Source organism: Schistocerca gregaria, chromosome 1 (genome assembly GCF_023897955.1).
Source record: "Schistocerca gregaria isolate iqSchGreg1 chromosome 1, iqSchGreg1.2, whole genome shotgun sequence".
Classification (NCBI taxonomy): domain Eukaryota; kingdom Metazoa; phylum Arthropoda; class Insecta; order Orthoptera; family Acrididae; genus Schistocerca; species Schistocerca gregaria.
Genome location: NC_064920.1, coordinates 260,927,507 through 260,947,714, shown reverse-complemented (window position 1 = coordinate 260,947,714; position 20,208 = coordinate 260,927,507). Strand labels below are relative to the sequence as shown.

The 20,208-nt window shown below is 38.0% G+C and overlaps 1 protein-coding gene across 1 annotated transcript in view; it reads right to left on the bottom strand.

Moving 5' to 3' along the window:
* The window catches only part of LOC126339596 (ras-related protein Rab-37), an 871,353-nt gene that overhangs the window by 10,100 nt on the left and 841,045 nt on the right, over positions 1–20,208 (bottom strand). Inside the window, exon 7 of the mRNA XM_050001644.1 lies at positions 17,001–17,142. Coding sequence (XP_049857601.1) covers positions 17,001–17,142 — 142 coding nt within the window. The remainder of the gene's footprint in view (positions 1–17,000; positions 17,143–20,208) is intronic.

Here is a 20,208-nt window from a genome sequence, read left to right as displayed (position 1 = left end):
TTTCATTTAAGGAAAGATTATGGCTCAAGGTGCATTATCTTAATAAAAAAAGTCAAGCTGATACAGGAGGAATTGTGCTAGGATTTATATCCCTGGATCCTTGAACTTGACCTCTACCCCTGTCCTCCCCCCCCTCCCCGCCCACACACAAATCTTATAATGAAACCATGAGTTTATGAATACCATTCAACACAAATACCAAATTGAATTAGATATATTTGTGTGACACATAGAAATAACATGTGTAGTTTGGCTGACAACAGACATGACATCAATGTAAGTATAAATTTACCACTTCATGCAAAATTTCCAACTGTCTACTGAATGGCAAGTTAAAAGTTTCTTTAAATTCATTCAGAACACCTTCAAGGAGGTGTGAAACTAGTTTCCAAGAATAGATCAAAGAAAGCTTAGAGTGTACATAGTGTACAAGCTTGTCACTGGCATATTATTGTTGGAGACTAGTTTTGAGTATCAGCTCAGTAAATCTGATTACATTTTTCCTTATTCATTTGGCATATTGCACATGTAGGGATTATGAACTGTGCTTTATGAGACATGGATCAAGAGGCTGACATATGAATGAATACGTCATTTTAATATTAGCTTTGGCCTTACCAGATGACTTGTATGTAAGCATTGTACAAAACGTATAAATCCTGCCAAGGGCACTCGTATCCATGAGTAATGAGGGGCAGCCTTCAACCCCTCCACCTCTAGCTCTCAGGGAAAAGAAAAAATATTGTGCAGTCAGATTTTTTTCCCAAGATAATGATGTAAATCTTACATTTAAGATCATACAAAGAATTTTCAGTTGAATTACCTCTGCTATTAACCACAATTTATAGCAATTGCCTTGAGTAGAAAGCTATGTGCAGTGGCTGGAAAAAATTGTTGCCAGTCCAGCATTCAAAAGGTGAACCAATACTTTATTGAGCAGGATCATAACATTTTGGCTCATTGGTGTGTGTTTACCTGGGATGCAAGGGGGAGGCCTTTTATGCAATAAACGTTTAGTTGTTCTATCAGAATTTTAGTATATGTACAATCAAAGACCTAAGTGAAAGGCCAACAGGGCAGTTTTTGTTATTTGATTGAACTGGAATTGAGAATAGGAGATTATATATTGCCTTCTCACTAGAGAAGCTTCTACAGAAGTCAAACAAAGCTATTAAAAGGTTATTCTCAGAAATATGATTCAGTGTTCTGTTCTGAGTTACTTTCTCACAAAGTTTTGGGATCATAGGAAGGAAGGAGATCATTCTATAGCCAGAAGTCAGTTTCTTATATCTACTTTTGCTTATTGGTGTTACCACAGAATACCTAACACTTTTTGGTAAAACACATTGACTCATCAACTGTTAACAAATGTAACTGAAGGGTGTCACTACAATGTCAGCACATGAATTAAGTACTCTGACAGAGATGCCATAACATCCAGAAGGGTTACTATATTTTAGTGACCACATGATTTTTTAAATATCTCTAACAGATGTGTTAGCAAGACTGATGTATATTCAGTGAGTATTCAATGTCCATCTAAGCAAGTTTATTCTTTCATCTTTTGGTGGATCCTTTTTCCTGTGTTTTAAGCTACTGTCAGAAAGAAATTCATTGAATTTGGTAGCCAATGATTTCAATTTCATATCACCTGTCACACTACTGCTGTCATATGGGAGTTCAATTCATTTGCTTTTTCAAGTTTCTTTGTGTCATGCCTAATAATCATTCAAATTGTCCTTCATTTGTTCTCAAAATTTTGATTTTTTTGTGCATAGTACATAGTTTTTGCCTTTTTGATGAGGTGCTAAGGAATTTTGTCGAACTGCTTGTTATTCATTATTACATATTGATTACAGCTACTCTTTTCCATTAAAAAACCTCTCTTCTGCTAGCACAACATATTTTTATCCTAGATGTTAGCCATTCTTTTTTGGAGCCTCAAGTGTAAATGTCCCAGATCCACTGTAAAACGAAACTTGATTCTAGGAGCTCTAAGAATATTTGTAACAAAGAAATAAATTTCACTTCTATTGTGAGTCCTTGGTAAACTTCTTCACATTGTTCATCCTGTAAACTGTGTAACTGACTAATCATTCATCATGTGGAACCTTCATTTGTCTTTCTTAATTGAACATGGATTGTTGGGAGTGCTTTCTGCTGCCATTTGACCACTACAGAAAAAAAAACATTTATTGTGGTGCACTCATCAATTTTATTAAAGACAGTACGATTAAAAATAAATTATAAACTGATGTTTCATTATGACATTTTATTCTTGTTTTGAATCTTACTTTGAGGATCAAACCAAAGTTGGATATTTGTAACTTTATGTGCTCTTAATCAGATAACTGAGAAGATATCTATATTGAAATCTCCACACACAATCATTTGCCAGTTACTTCTAATAAGTCTTATCAGTACCCTCTATCTGATTAATTCCTGTTGGTGACCTAAATTGTTAGAACTGCTGTCTTGTATGTTTGCAAGTGCATTGCTGAAGTACGGCACTCAAATAGCTGCTCAGCATAGGTCTGTGGACTGGGATTTTATTCCACTTTTAGTATACTACAGTAATGTGATACCACCTTACATTCTTCTAGGTGTATCTGTTCTGTTACTGTGGCTTTCAAATGATGTTCTGTTATTTATAAAATGTATGTGGAAATATCTTTAGATTTTACAAAGTCTGGTTTTTATAAGGGAAACTAATTTGTCCTGTTGTAAAAGCTTCTCTTGCTTTGAATGAAAACTCCAGATTACTATGGTTGTTAACCATTGTACTGTCCAAGCTGCTGTTTCCATTTATTCTTGCACCTATAGTTATTTGGCAGCTCTTACTTTTTGAAACATTTACCCTGGTGAAGACCTAGTGAAAATATTGGAAATAAAAGGGATTGGGTATGCAGTTGCTCTGGTTATATTAGATGCTGTCCAAAATCAGTTTTACAAGTAACATCTCACCAGAAATGTTGAGATATAGACCATGTGTAGTGCAGTTACATGAAGGGTGACCATCAGTCACAACTATGTGTGACTGCCCCAGTTTGTTGAGTGACTGATGAAGCTCTGCAATTAAACATTCAATGCAAATGTCCCTCCAGGCTTCATCAAATTATTCAAAGAGTGAAACAGTCTTACATTTGTGTGAGAGACATTTCCAGTTTAGATTAGATTAGATTTACTTTCGTTCCAATTGATCCATAGTGAGGAGGTCATCCAAGATGTAGAACATGTCAGAAAAACAATAACACTTGACAAATATTTGATAGTAAAACAACTAAGCTAATGTACCTTTCACAGGTCCTAAGTGGAATGATCGTCAATTTTTTTTAATTGACATTGTATGAAAGGATCACTTTACAGTACTTATTTAATAAGATCACATTAATGCACTGAATTTAAAAAAAATATGTTTTTTTTTTTATTTGTAAGGTAATAAACCTATCAATAGAACTACTACAACACTTTTTTACAGTGAACATATTACTGCACTGAAATGGTGCAGAAATTAGATTGTCAACACACACACACACACACACACACACACACACAGAGAGAGAGAGAGAGAGAGAGAGAGAGAGAGAGAGAGAGAGAGAAAGAAGGAGAGAGAGAGAGTTGGTGCTACTGAGAAATTCATCAATGGAGTTGACCATAAATACATCCTTTAAGCTTCTATTAACATGAATTTCATTGGTCGTTAAGCTTTTTATGGCTGCTGGCAAGTTACTGAAAATGTGTTCCGAAATAATGCACACCTTTCTGTAAAAGAGTAAGAGACTTTAAATCCCTGTGAAGATTATTCTTATTTCTAGTACTGATTACATGAACTGAGCTGTTGGTCTGAAAAAGTGATACATATTTAATGACAAATTTCATTAAGGAATAAATACACTACTGGGCATTAAAATTGCTATACCAAGAAGAAATGCAGATGATAAATGGGTATTCATTGTACAAATATATTATACTAGAACTGACATGTTCTTACATTTTCACACAGTCTGGGTGCTCAGATCCTGAGAAATCAGTACCCAGAACAACCACCTCTGGTCGTAATAACAGCTTTGATATGCCTGGGCACTGAGTCAAACAGAGCTTGGATGGTGTGCACAAGTACAGCTGCCCATGCAGCTTCGACACGATACCACAGTTCATCAAGAGTAGTGACTGGCATATTGTGACGAGCCGGTTGCTCGGCCACCATTGACCAGATGTTTTCAATTGCTGAGAGATCTGGAGAATGTGCAGGCCAGAGCAGCAGCCAACCACTTTCTATATCCAGAAAGGCCTGTACAGGACCAGCAATATGCATGACTGCATTATCCTGCTGAAATGTACAGTTTTGCAGGGATCAAATGAAGGTTAGAGCAACAGGTTGTAACACATCTGAAATTTAGCATCCACTGTTCAAAGTGCTGTCAATTCAGACAATAGGTGACCGAGACGTGTAACCAATGGCACCCCATACCATCACACTTAGTGATAAGCCAGTACGGCGATGACGAATACATGCTTCCAATGTGCAATCACCGCGATGTCGCCACACATGGATTCAACTATCATGATGCTGTAAACAGAACCTGAATTCATCAGAAAAAATGCCTTTTTGCCATTCGTGCACCCAGGTTCGTCGCTGAGTACACCATTGCAGGCGCTCCTGTCTGTGATGCAGCCTCAAGTGTAACCACAGCCATGGTCTCCGAGCTGATAGTCCATGCTGCTGCAAACATCGTCGAACTGTTCGTGCAGATGGTTGTTGTCTTGCAAACGTCCCCATCTGTTGACTCAGGCATCGAGATGTGGCTGCACGATCCTTTACTGCCATGCGAATAAGATGCCTGTCATCTTGACTGCTACTGATAAGAGGACATTGGGATCCAGCAAGGCATTCCGTATTACTCTCTTGAACCCACTGATTCCATATTCTGCTAACAGTCATTGGATCTCGACCAACACGAGAAGAAATGTCGTGATACGATAAACCTCAATCGCGATAGGCTACAATCCGACCTTTATCGAAGTTGGAAACATGATGGCACGCATTTTTCCTCCTTACACGGGGCATCACAACATCGATTCACCAGGCAACGCTGGTCAACTGCTGTTCGTGTATGAGAAATCTGTTGGAAACTTTCCACATGTCAGCACGTTGGGGGTGTCGCCACCGTCGCCACCCTTGTGTGAATGCTCTGAAAAGCTAATCATTTGCATATTATAGCATCCTCTTCCTGTCGGTTAAATTTTGCATCTGTAGCACATCATCTTCATGGTGTAGCAATTTTAATGGCCAGTTGTGTATAAGTTGTAGTTAGTATCCCTCATTCCCTAAAGAGGACTCTGCAGGATGTTCTTGAGTACACACTACATATAACTCTTATTGAATTTTTTGTGCCTGAAAAACTTCAGCTTGACTTGATGAATTACCCAGAAAATAATTCCATATAACACTAAGAAGTGAAAGTACGCATAGTATGAGAACCTTTTCATTTTCATATCCCCTATGTCTGACAGAATTTTCATTGCAAATAGAGATTTGTTTAGGTGCTTCAGCAGTTCTGTGGTATGCACCTCCCAGCTGAATTTATTAAAGCTGTAATCCAATAATTTAACACTGTCCACTTCTTCTATCTGCTTGTCATCATATGTTAGGCAAATACTTGTGGGACACCCCTTAAAAGAAATATGATGCTATTTCTTTATCTCCATTCATAAACAGTGGCTTAACTTCAACATATTTCAACCATTCAGGAAATATACCACTGATATACAACTGGTTACACAGATGGCTTAATATGTTACTTAACTCAGAATCGCATTCTGTAATTACCTTTGTTGATTTTTTGTGATACCCACTAGATGTTTTTGATTTTAAAGATTTTATGATGGATGTTACTTCTGATGGGGTCGAATTCATATTATGGACGTTACTAGCAATGTCTGGTCTGAAGTATCCCATCATAGTATTACAGAACCTAACAACCCCACTTTTCAGTGCTGTTGTTGTTGTTGTCTTCAATCCTGAGACTGGTTTGATGCAGCTCTCCATGCTACTCTATCCTGTGCAAGGTTTTTGATCTCCCAGTACCTATTGCAACCTACATCCTTCTGAATCTGCTTAGTGTATTCATCTCTTGGTCACCCTCTACAATTTTTACCCTCCACGTTGCCCTCCAATGCTAAATTTGTGATCCCTTGATGCCTCAAAACATGTCCTACCAACCGATCCCTTCTTCTAGTCAAGTTGTGCCACAAACTTCCCTTCTCCCCAAACCTATTCAATATATCCTCATTAGTTACATGATCTATCCACCTTATCTTCAGCATTCTTCTGTAGCACCACATTTCAAAAGCTTCTATTCTCTTCTTGTCCAAACTAGTTATCGTCCATGTTTCACTTCCATACATGGCTACACTCCAAACAAATACTTTCAGAAATGACTTCTTGATACATAAATCTATATTTTATGTTAACAACTTTCTCTTCTTCAGAAATGCTTTCCTTGCTATTGCCAGTCTACCTTTTATATCCTCTCTACTTCGACCATCATCAGTTATTTTTCTTCCTAAATAGCAAAACTCCTGTACTACTTTAAGTGTCTCATTTCCTAATCTAATTCCCTCAGCATCACCCGATTTAATTTGACTGCATTCCATTATCCTAATTTTGCTTTTGTTGATGTTCATCTTATATCCTCCTTTCAACACACTTTCCATTCCGTTCAACTGCTCTTCCTAGTCCTTCGCCATCTCTGACAGAATTACAATGTCATCGGCGAACCTCAAAGTTTTTACTTCTTCTCCATGAATTTTAATACCTACTCCAAATTTTTCTTTTGTTTCCTTTACTGCTTGCTCAATATACAGATTGAATAACATCGGGGAGAGGCTACAACACTGTCTCACTCCTTTCCCAACCACTGCTTCCCTTTCATGCCCCTCGACTCTTATGACTGCCATCTGGTTTCTGTACAAATTGTAGATAGCCTTTCGCTTCCTGTATTTTACCCCTGCCACCTTCAGAATTTGAAAGAGAGTATTCCAGTCAACATTGTCAAAAGCTTTCTCTAAGTCTACAAATGCTAGAAACTTAGGTTTGCCTTTTCTTAATCTTTCTTCTAAGATAAGTCGTAAGATCAGTATTGCCTCACTTGTTCCAACATTTCTACGGAATCCAAATTGATCCTCCCCGTGGTCCACATCTAACAGTTTTTCCATTCGTCTGTAAAGAATTCGCATTAGTATTTTGCAGCTGTGACAAATTAAACTGATAGTTCGGTAATTTTCACATCTGTCAACACCTGCTTTCTTTGGGATTGGAATTATTATATTCTTCTTGAAGTCTGAGGGTATTTCACCTGTCTCATACGTCTTGCTCACCAGATGGTAGAGTTTTGTCATGACTGGCTCTCCCAAGGCTGTCAGTAGTTCTAAAGGAATGTTGTCTACTCCGGGGGCCTTGTTTCGACTCAAGTCTTTCAGTGCTCTGTCAAACTCTTCACGCAGTATCTTATCTCCCATTTCATCTTCATCTACATCCTCTTCCATTTCCATAATATTGTCCTCAAGTACATCGCCCTTGTATAAACCTTCTATATACTCTTTCCACCTTTCTGCCTTCCCTTCTTTGCTTAGAACTGGGTTGCTATCTGAGCTCTTGATATTCATACACGTGGTTCTCTTCTCTCCAAAGGTCTCTTTAATTTTCCTGTAGGCAGTATCTATCTTACCCCTAGTGAGATAACCCTCTACATCCTTACAATTGTCCTCTAGCCATCCCTGCTTAGCCATTTTGCACTTCCTGTCGATCTCATTTTTAAGACGTTTGTATTCCTTTTTGCCTGCTTCATTTACTGCATTTTTATATTTTCTCCTTTCATAAATTAAATTCAATATTTCTACTATTACGCAAGGATTTCTAGCAGCCCTCGTCTTTTTACCTACTTTATCCTCTGCTGCCTTCACGATTTCATCCCTCAGAACTACCCATTCTTCTTCTGCTGTGTTTCTTTCTCCCATTCCTGTCAATTGTTCCCTTATGCTCTCCTTGAAACTCTGTACAACCTCTGGTTCTTTCAGCTTATCCACTTCACACGTCCTTAAATTCCCACTTTTTTGCGGTTTCTTCAGTTTTAACCTACAGGTCATAACCAATAGATTGTGGTCAGAGTCCACATCTGCCCCTGGAAATGACCTACAATTTAAAACCTGATTTCTAAATCTCTGCCTTACCATTATATAATCTATTTGATACCTTTTAGTATCTCCAGGATTCTTCCATGTATACAACCTTCTTTTATGATTCTTGAACCAAGTGTTAGCTATGATTAAGTTATGCTCTGTGCAAAATTCTACCAGACGGCTTCCTCTTTCATTTCTTAGCCCCAATTCATAATCACCTACTATGTTTCCTTCTCTCCCTTTTCCTACTGACGAATTCCAGTCACCCATGATTATTAAATTTTCGTCTCCCTTCACTACCTGAATAATTTCTTTTATCTCATCATACATTTCATCAATTTCTTCATCGTCTGCAGAGCTAGTTGGCATATAAACTTGTACTACTGTAGTAGGCATGGGCTTTGTGTCTATCTTGGCCACAATAATGCGTTCACTATGCTGTTTGTAGTAGCTTACCCGCACTCCTATTTTATTATTCATTATTAAACCTACTCCTGCATTACCCCTATTTGTTTTGGTATTTATAACCCCGTATTCACCTGACCAGAAGTCTTGTTCCTCCTGCCACCGATCTTCACTAATTCCCACTATATCTAACTTTAACCTATCCATTTCCCTTTTTAAATTTTCTAACCTACCTGCCCGATTAAGGGATCTGACATTCCACACTCCGATCCGTAGAACGCCAGTTTTCTTTCTCCTGATAACGACATCCTCCTGAGTACTCCCCGCCCGGAGATCCGAATGGGGGGCTATTTTACCTCCGGAATATTTTACCCAAGAGGATGCCATCATCATTTAATCATACAGTAAAGCTGCATGTCCTCAGGAAAAATTATGGCTGTAGTTTCCCCTTGCTTTCAGCCGTTCGCAGTACCAGCACAGCAAGGCAGTTTTGGTTAATGTTGCAAGGCCAGATCAGTCAATCATCCAGACTGTTGCCCCTGCAACTACTGAAAAGGCTGCTGCCCCTCTTCAGGAACCACATGTTTGTCTGGCCTCTCAACAGATACCCCTCCGTTATGGTTGCACCTACGGTACAGCCATCTGTATCGCTGAGGCACGCAAGCCTCCCCACCAACGGCAAGGTCCATGGTTCATGGGGGACACTTTTCAGTAACAGTTATAAAATGTTTGTTAAGAAGTTCTGCAACACTATACACATCTGTCACCAATGTATCATTTACTCTTAATGCTATTTGATTTGCACATCTTCATGTCTGTTTCTACTTGTCTCCTCCTTCACTATATCACATATTGTTTTTCTTTCTTTTTTTTCTTATCTGATATGAGTATCTCTCCCTTGTAATATATTTGCATTGATGTCTGTATTACAGTCATTAATATTTTGCAGTATTTCTTGTAATCTGCTATAGCATAACATCAGAACTGTTTCAGATTGACAGATAGTTTTCTGTTTGTTTTACAAGATACCTCTATTCCTTGAGTAATTCATGGCTTCTTTTTAGACTTTACTCTAACTTTGGTTAGTTTTGGCGGAAAACAATGTTAAAATAAGGTAAGCACTTTATTAACAAAAGTGTTATATTTTTACTCATGCCATGAGCACTGTAAACATCACTCCAGTGAATGTCCCTGAGGAGTGTCCTAAAATAATCACATTTTAGCTTACTGATAACCCTCTTGAGTTCAGATTTAACAGGTTTTATATCCTGTTCAGTATTAACACTTAACCAAAGGAATTGCGTGACATGGTCTAAGAGGTCATAGACTACTGGTTTTGTAATATAATTTTGTTCATTGAACTTTACTATAAATATATGATAAATGGCTATTTGTGAGCAATTGGTTACCCTAGTTGGGAACTTTAAAGTGGGAATTAAGTTGAATGACAGTGTTACTAACTCAAATAAGTTCTTATTGGGAGAATCTTTAAGGAAATCTGCATTGAAGTTACCAGCAAAAATTATTTCTTTGTTTTAGTTTATTAAGTGTGCCAGTACAGCTTCAAGGTGGTTTACGAGCAGATTAAAGTTACCTACAGGTGCTCAATATACACTTAATATTATGAAGGATTTTTTGTGAAATCCTACTTCTGTTGCTCATATGTCCATATGCTGTTGTAGGCAAAATTATGGATGTCTATGTTCTTAAGTTTATGACGGTTCCTGATGAATATGGGAACTCCTCCTTTCTCCATTTCTGCTACATGAAAGTGAGATGCTAACCTAAATCCTGTAGCACTTAAAAGTTCTATACCAGTGGTCACATGATGTTCAGAGAGGCAGATTATGTTATCTGGGTTTGAGGACTCTGATACACCTATTCATGTAATTAATTCATTAACTTTATGTCTTGGTCCTTGAATATTTTGGTGCAATAAAGGTGAGTTAAAAATGGGTAGAGTTGAAATTTCTGCTGATTGATGACAATTCTTAACCAGCAGCTGTTTATGCTGATGTAATAAACTAGAATTATGTTTTTTGGTTTCTTTCTCAAACTAAAGGTTTGTCTCAGTCCTAATCCCTCTTAAAACTTGTTTTCTTTCTATCCTCCCTACTCTAAAAAAGGGTCTTTTCTGAACCCTATAACCACTGGTCTTTTATCACTCATTACAGTGTCTCTGCCTTTAAACTTTCCTGCTATTTTTCCAGCCATTTTACCCTGCCCGTTCCTATTGAGGTGAAGGCCATGCCTGGTATAATCCCAACTATTGAGAGAATCAACAGGAACCACACCAGTGTGTGACCCTGCACCCAACATAAGCAGCCGTTCCAAATCCAAATCAACTCTCCTAACAGAAGAGTTCAAATGAGATTGGTCATGGCGCCCAAAAACAGATACAAACTGAACACTAATATCCTTCAATGCCAGTGCAATCTTTGCCAGGTTGCACTCTATACTGTACCCAGGATCTCTGTTAATACTATTACCTGGCCCACCCATTATAACCACGGTGTCTACCTTAGTGAAATCTTTGCAAAGTGATCCTAAATCCTCTGTCACCTGCTCCAGGCCAACACTAGGTTTGCAAAAAATGGTGACCTGGTATTCTGATCCCAGTTCATCCTGTAAAAGTTGGCCAACACCTCTTCCATGGCCACTACCTAACAACAACACGTTCTTTCTCTTTACTGATTTCCCTACATTCTTACTTTTCAATTTGCTGCTGAAAGTGCCCTGTCTACACCTGCTACTGCTTGGGGCTTACAAGCTTCTAACTGAAGCAATAGGTCAAATCTATTTTTCACATTCACCAAGAAACTGTGAGACAAAGTTCTATGTCTATTCTGTTGCCACTTCCCACATCTCTTTACCCTTCTCTCTCTCCTTATCCTGTCAAGATCTCGCCTGGCCTTGTCTAACTCAGCCTGAAGGGTGGAAATTTCCTCTCCTGTTCTAGTATCTTTCTATCTCTGCTACATATTGTACAAAACCACTGATGAGCCTCATTTACTACCCGTACTCCCACACCACTACAGTCACTCACATGGAAAAAACTACAGCGCCCGTCACACCAAAGCTCTGACTTAACAATTCAATGCCAAGTCAAGCACTTTTCACTCATGATAAACGTAATAGTTTATTAAGACTAAGTGACTTAAATTACAGATAAACACGAAAATATGATTCCACAAATTTGGCCTATACACAACTGTATGTAAACAAAAACAACAGTGCAAAGTTTCTGAAACAACAAGTTAATCTTTACGCTACTTTCCAGAAATGTTAGTTATATAGTGAAGAGGTACCCTATAGTTAGATTTCTGGAGAGAGCAAAGAACAATTAAACAAAATTCTATATATTTTCTGTGGCATAACATAAACAGAAAATATGACTATAATCTGACTGTACGATCTTTTCATATTTTCTGCTATATTACGTAAAGATAATGAAACCTTTAATGATATGCTTAAAAAGCACAGTAATACACCTATTTACCACGTAACAAGTACTACACTAAATATTATTATAATCTAAAATTACTTATCTTTACGTAAACACCAAAACTTGCGCTAGTCGCCTGGCTGCAGGGCTGCCGAGCAGTGATGCACCTTATTTCATCCTAAATTGCTTAGATTAGACTACATTCAAACCTGTTTCTGGAAACCCTAAATAACTGCTATATGGTCTTCTTTACAAAGATATTCCCCTAAGAACTTAAAACACTGGTGACATCCCTAGCATTGCACTTGGCTTAAAATATTCTAGTTACCTGGTATACACTACCTAGGGGGTTCTGTAGTAGTTCATACACTCCTCGTCCATGACTGTCAATTGCAGGACATTCTTAGTCTTTTTAGCACTCTGGCTCCCATTAATCTTGGGTTGCACTTTTTTCTTATCTTGTCACAATGTCTCTGAACTCTTTGACTTTTGTCTACAGTTACCAGACCAGTCTAGCTGTTGGAGACATGCAGACTGAAGTTATCAGACTTACAGCATTTCATTAAACTCTTGTTTGATCTGATTTGTTTGACAACACTCCAATCATATACCCTATTCCTAACATTACTACAGCTGACTGTAATTTGCAACTCTTCTAATTCTTCTTGCATTACTGCCAGATTAAATTATAGTTTCAGGATCGGTGTCACTTACTCCTTCATCATGGAGTGACCTGAACATGTACAGTAGTGTCAAAGGCTAGCCATATCTTTAATAAAACTGGTTGCTTCACAGCACCCGATAGCACCCAGCCTGTAAAAGTGTAAGCCAGTCTTCACACCGCCAACCATTTTTTACTGCTCTAACACAGTTTCCAGATTTGTGCATTATGATTATTTTTAATGCAGAAGGGTGATTTAGCAATAGCTGCTCAACAAAAACAGCAGATTTTTAGGATAACAATGCTTTTCATCTCCTATGTATCTTTCCTGAGAGAATGTGAAGATAAAATTATTCTAGTAATAGCAGAAATATGAAATAAGCATTCTTTCCCCAATTCAGTGGAAAGGAAAGAAACTTAATATATGGCCTAGCCTGTAGAATAACTGAAGACATGAGTAGTTTATTAAACTGATAAGACTGATTAAGTTAGAAAATATTTTAGTTTATCAGATAAATCAATATTAATCAAGAAATGAGTCAAACACGAATTTTATAGTGCTTCATGTAATGGGGCTGTCTTTAATATTTCAATATACTGACAGTGGGTTTACAGCAAGTGATCATACACAATGTGCTAGATCTTTTGTCTAATAGGGTATTAAAAGGAAAAATGCAATTGGTTTGATGTAATTAAAGAACTGTTGAAAATAGGAGAACAGTAGTTAACAGTTGTTAATGTTTACTGTGTAAATTGTTAAAATATAAAAAGCTGAGAAATATTCCATGTATGGCAATCAGGGCAATGGCCAAAGCTTTGTTGTTCAGGAAGTTTCGCTAATAAAAATAATTAATACATATTATATTACCATGATTTTTTTCCCTGGACCACTCATAACATTGTTAGAAAATACATCATGATTTTTTCATTAAAAATATCTTTTACTCAAGTCTTTGGCCACAAACCAGTGTGTCACATACAATGCACACATCTCGCCCTCCTTCCTCCTTGTCCATCTCCTCCTCCTCCTCCTCCTCCTCCTCCTCCTCCCTCTGTCCATCTCTTCTTCCATATGCTACAGTGGAAACTAACTTCCAGGTTCATTTTGGTGTGCCATGGTTGGTAACATGTTGATGAGTCCAGTCATTTCAGAAGAGGGAACAACAGGACAGAATTACCATGCTTGCATTTTTGGAAAATACATTTGTTGAGCAGCTTGGGGGTGTTCCTTTGGCCACACAAGACTACAATGTGCAACCAGTATGACAGAGGCCCTTGACATTTTACAATAAAAGCAAGAGAACATTTCAAGTGCACTCACACTAATCACTGGATTTGTTGTGGTATTACACGTAACTAGTCACTAAGGTGGCCAAGGCTTACACCATTAGATTTTTGTTTATGAGCAACAATGAAGTATGAAGTGTACAAATGAAAGGTGAATACAACAGATGAACTGCTTTGTCACATGGATGCTGCTGTCCTCATTTAGCAATGCTTGGAGACACTCAGACGAGCAACACAACATGTTCTCCCTAGAGGACACAAATGTACTGGAGCTGATGGTAGAAAATTCAAGAATTGATTGTGAACTGCACAGTAGCAGTACTGTGAGTTTTACAACACTGCTTAGTGGTGAATTTGTTAAAAATATATGTTTTTCAATTGACCTTAGCAAAATGAATGTTGTAATGTTTATTAACTTTTGTACACACGTAAACCTGACAACACATCGAAGAATATAGAAAATAAGTAACATTTTACATTAAAAGTGCTCTATGTCAGAAACCATTTAGAATAGGCATATGACTCTATGAAGCTTTCGCTTCAAATGATCATTGCTGTCATATTGCTGACCATTACTTCTGGGACAATGTGCATGAGGTGTGAAATGACAGGACTGATGCAGTCACAGAATAAGTATTTGTGTGCACAAGAATGAATGACCAACAGATGTGAAGCATGAAGCCTTCTCATTTTAATGAAGCATTCCTTATATCAGTAGACAAATCAGTGTGGCTGTGGTCTTTATTTATGAGCTGTTGTTTTGTTTTGCCTGAAAACTAATAAGTGTAATAATAGAGCAAGAATTGTCATAAAGTTTCTCATTAACCTTGCAAAAACTGCTATGGAAACCTATCTTTTAGTAAAGAAGTGTGTGGTGAAGACTGTTTGTCATGTGTGTGAGTTTTTAAGTGGTTCAAGCATTTTCAAGATGTCTGAGATGATGTTGAAGATGACTCACATTTTGGATGCTCTTCAACATTAAAAACATATGAAAATATTGAAAAAATAGGTAATCTGATTTGATATGACCATTGGTTGAGTATTCAATTAGTTGCTGAAAATGCAGGAATGACAAAGAATGTTAAAGCAAATTTTACTTAAGCAATTTAACATGAGAAAAGTTTGTGCAAAACTGGTGTCAAAAATTCTCACAGTCAAAGACAAATACGCTCATGAAAATGTTTGTACTGACATTTTGATTACCACTGAAAATGATCCCAATTTCTTGGAAAGAGTAACATGTGAGAGATCTTGGTCTTTCACTTATGATCTAGGAACTAAGCATCTATCCATGCACCAGAAGGGCCCAGTTTCAGCAAGAGCAAAAAAAGCTCGAATGAGCAATTCAAGATTTAAAGTGATTATCTCTCCTTGACATTAAAGATCTTGTCTGAAGAACACAACATAGCACTTACTCCCACCAGATTAAAATCATTTTGTTACACTTCACCATACAGTCACCTTCTCCATGTCATTTACAGTAGCAGGAACCAGACCCTGGAATGATGCCTGTCTTTATGGAATCAGATGAAAAACTGTTTCATAATAAAAGATTTATTTGTTCATTCATGACCAGTTTTTGGTCATTAAAAGCCCATCTTCAGGTGAAACAAGACTGTGATAGGAAGATGGAGTAACTATAATGAAAGATCATAAACTACTCAACACTTCTTTAGCTGTAATAATAGGAAGTCAACAAGTGTTATGTGGCCAGAATGAGATTTTCCCTCTGCAGTGGAGTGTGTGCTGATATGAAACTTTCTGGCAGATTAAAACTGTGTGCTGGAGGAGGACTTGAACTCGAGATCTTTGCTTTTGTGGGCAAGTGCTCTACCAACTGAGCTACCCAAGTACAACTCATGCCCTGTCATCACAGCTTTACTTCTGTGAGTACCTCATCTCCTACCTTCCAAACTTTACAGAAGCTCTCCTGCGAACCTTGCAGAACTAGCACTCCTGAAAGAAAGGATATTGCAGAGACATGGCTTAGCCACAGCCTTGGGGGATGTTTGCAGAATGAGATTGTCACTCTGCAGTGAGAGTCATGCTTGGGTAGCTCAGTTGGTGGAGCACTTGCCCGCAAAAGGCAAAGGTCCCAAGTTCGAGTCTCAGTCCAGCACACAGTTTCAATCTGCCAGGAGGTTTAAAGTGTTAAGTGGTTTACGATCTTTTATCATAGTTTCTCCAACTTCACACTGAAGTCTCGTTTCACCTGAAGATGGGTTTCTAATCACTTGAAATCAGCCACAATTTAACAAAACAATTTATATCTGAAGCAGTTTTTTAACTGACTCCATGATGCTCAGTTGCAGATGCCCTGTCAACCAAATTTTCTGTCACTATATCAGAGAACTGAATAACACCTCAAGTTTCAAAAGATAGCTAGTTTCATATTTACGAAAACAACAGTAACATCTGCCTTTGTTCTTAATGCACCTCGTATGCCATAACAACTAGGACCACCTCATTCCACATATGCCCTAATTGGTACAGTCTACCTGGATTTCACCATCCCCCCTTTTTCTCCAGAGCTTGCTGTGTCATAAAATCTCACTTCCATACATTCATAAATACATTTTGTATCTTCCACTGACTGTTGTTATCATTTTTGCTGTTAGCTCTTAAGTCAGAAAAAATTATTCCAAATGGGAAAAGATAAATTTAAATCTTGCTTCAAATCATTTTAATTCTTTTCCAATATTTCATTTCTCTGCACAACATCAAAATTATCATCATTCTTTGAGTAACCATGATGTAAAAAGTAATACATGTGTAAAACCTGGAACAAAGTATGATACAGAAAGCTGATACATTATATGGGTAGAAAGTGAGGCAGGTGAATGCAGTGCAGTAACGAAGTAAGAAGCAAGTACAGTTTATGGTTCCTCCTTCCACCCCAATCATGTCACAGACACAACTTACATTCAACAAGATGGTTATGTTTAAAGAAAACTCTTGGAAACTGTTATTGGTAAGTTCTGCACTCTTTCAACCACTACATACAAATATGGAACAACCTACCTGGCAACAGCCAGGAAGCTGAGTTCAACATTGAGGCCAGTCTTAGCAGAGGTTTCCATGAAGGCAACATTGTACTCTCGTGCTAGCCGCTCACCATCCTCCTTCCTCACCAACCGATCTGAGCCGCAATCTGCCTTGTTGCCTGAAAGTGGACACCAAGGAGTACAGAATTAGGATAGTATTCTACCAAAATTCACACAGAGCCTACAAAAACTAACTTACAGTATAAGTTTCAAGAGCATTTAGAGTCTTAGAGTGGATCTGTTACTGAAGCTGAGGTTGTTAGTGAAAGGTAGTTCAGTGGTGAGTGATGGGAAGGGAGAGGAGGCGGGGGAGCCAGGGATGGGGGAGCGGGGGGGGGGGGGGGGGGGTTGGTGAGGTCTAATGTAAAGGGAACATAGGCTCTAAAAATTTCAACAGTAAATCTCTCTGATACTTAGGGCCGTACGTAGAAGGTGACAGAATTGACCATCACAGAGGTGACAAGGGTAATATGAGTTCGCCTATCCCTTGTGTTACTAACGTATACTTACAAGGACAAAGCTTTCTCTCAGCCAACGACTGTGAAGATACATTGTTCTAACAGTGTCATTTTACTCATGTAACACCACAACGAAAGGACTGAGACTACTAAGTAGACATCTCTCACTGACACAGTTTACATAATAACAGTGCATTATTTGATTCACACAACTCACTGATGTTTACTAATATTGTTTGTTGCTACTTTGCTACAGTGTTGTAGGATCTCAAAGGTCAGTAGGCTGATGCTGAAGCTAATCAGCTCTCCCCCCTCCCTCTCCTTCTCTGCCCCCCCCCCCTTTCTCTCTCTCTCTCTCCCCCCTATTAATCATACCCAGTAAAAGCTTGAGACTGATGAGATATAGACAAGAATCAGTTCAATGGGTATTTTGTAAGGCACTTATTTTTGGAATAAATTGCTCTTTCTGAACATTTTTCCAATGAATCTCAACTTCATATCTGTTCTGTTTGCAATATATTTCATGTAGCCAGCCAGCACTTGGCACAGCTGCTCTGCACATCTGTCTTGGTCAGTCACATAACACGATTTTATACATAACTTTAGGCAACACCTCAGTGTTGCATTTCTATAGATGACTAACATTTTCTTCTGAAGCAGTTTGTGCTTTACCATGAGTAGAATAGAATAGAATAGAACAAAACAGAATAGAAGTTTATTGTCTCATAACACAAAATAAATAGGTTTAATAAAGAAATAAAAAATAAGAGTACAGGTAAGCTACTACAAACAGCATAGTGAATGCATTATTGTGACCAAGGGAGACACGAAGCCCACACCTGCTACAGTGGTACAAGTATATATGCCAACTAGCTCTGCAGATTATGAAGAAATTGGGGAAATGTATGATGAAATCAAAGAAATTATTCAGATAGTGAAGGGAGACGAAAATTTAATCGTCATGGTTGACTGGAGTTCAAGAGTAGGAAAAGGGAGAGAAGGAAACATAGTAGGTGAATATGGATTGGGGCTAAGGAATGAAAGAGGAAGGCACCTGGCAGAATTTTGCACAGAGCATAACTTAATCTTAGCTAACACTTGGTTTAAGAATCATGAAAGAAGGTTGTATACATGGAAGAGTCCTGGAGATACTAAAAGGTATCAGGTAGATTATATAATGGTAAGACAGAGATTTAGGAATGAGGTTTTAAACTGTAAGACATTTCCAGGGACAGATGTGGACTATGACCACAATCTATTGGTTATGAACTGTAGATTAAAACTGAAGAAACTGCAAAAAGGTGGGAATTTAAGGAGATGGGACCTGGATAAACTGAAAGAACCAGAGGTTGTACAGAGTTTCAGGGAGAGCATAAGGGAAAAATTGACAGGAATGGGGGAAAGAAATACAGTAGAAGAAGAATGGGTAGCTTTTGAGGGATGAAATAGTGAAGGCAGCAGAGGATCAAATAGGTAAAAAGACGAGGGCTAGTAGAAACCCTTGGGTAACAGAAGAAATATTGAATTTAATTTATGAAAGGAGAAAATATAAAAATGCAGTAAATGAAGCACGCAAAAAGGAATACAAATGTGTCAAAAATGAGATCGACAGGAAGTGCAAAATGGCTAAGCAGGGATGGCTAGAGGACAAATGTAAGGATGTAGAGGCTTACCTCACTAGGGGTAAGATAGATACTGCCTACAGGAAAATTAAAGAGACCTTTGGAGAAAGGAGAACCACTTGCATGAATATCAAGAGCTTTGATGCAAACCCAGTTCTAAGCAAAGAAGGGAAAGCAGAAAGGTGGAAGGAGTATATAGAAGGTCTATACAAGGGCGATCTACTTGAGGGCAATATTACGGAAATGGAAATGGAAGAGGATGATGAAGATGAAATGGGAGATATGATATTGCGTGAAGAGTTTGACAGAGCACTGAAAGACCTGAGTCAAAACAAGGCCCCCGGAGTAGACAACATTCCTTTAGAACTACTGACAGCCTTGGGAAAAAGGGATATCAGATAAATGTACCTTATGCACTTAGGTCTAGGAAATAGCATAAATCTCATGTAAAATGCACATATGGTATTTTATAGTTACTTAGGATAGTCTTAATTTTGTTCACTTCTTGTGTTCTGTGCTTATTGGGGACAGGATTGATGATCATTGCATTTCTCTTGGGAATTAAAACTTTCATATGAGGAATGAAGTCTCATCTACATCTACATCTACATGGATACTCTGCAAATCATATTTAAGTGCCTGGCAGAGGGTTCATCGAACCACCTTAATAATTCTCTATCATTCCAATCTTGTAAAGCGCTCGGAAAGAACTAACACCTATATCTTTTTGTTCAAGCTCTGATTTTCCTTATTTTGTTGTGTTGATTGTTTCTCCCCATGTAGGTTGATGTTGACAAAACATTTTTGCATTTGGAGGAGAAAGTTAGTGATTAGAATTTCGTGAGAAGATTCCATCGCAATGAAAAACGCCTTTCTTTTAATGATGTCCCGCCCAAATCCTGTATCATTTCTATGACAGTTTCTCCCATATTTTGTGATACAAGACATGCTGCCCTTCTTTGAACTTTTCCAATTTACTCTGTCAGTCCTTCCTGGTAAGTATCCCACACCATGTAGCAGTATTCTAAAATAGGACAGACAAGTGTATTGTAGGCAGTCTCCTTAGTATATCTGTTACATTTTCTAAGCGTCCTGACAATAAAAC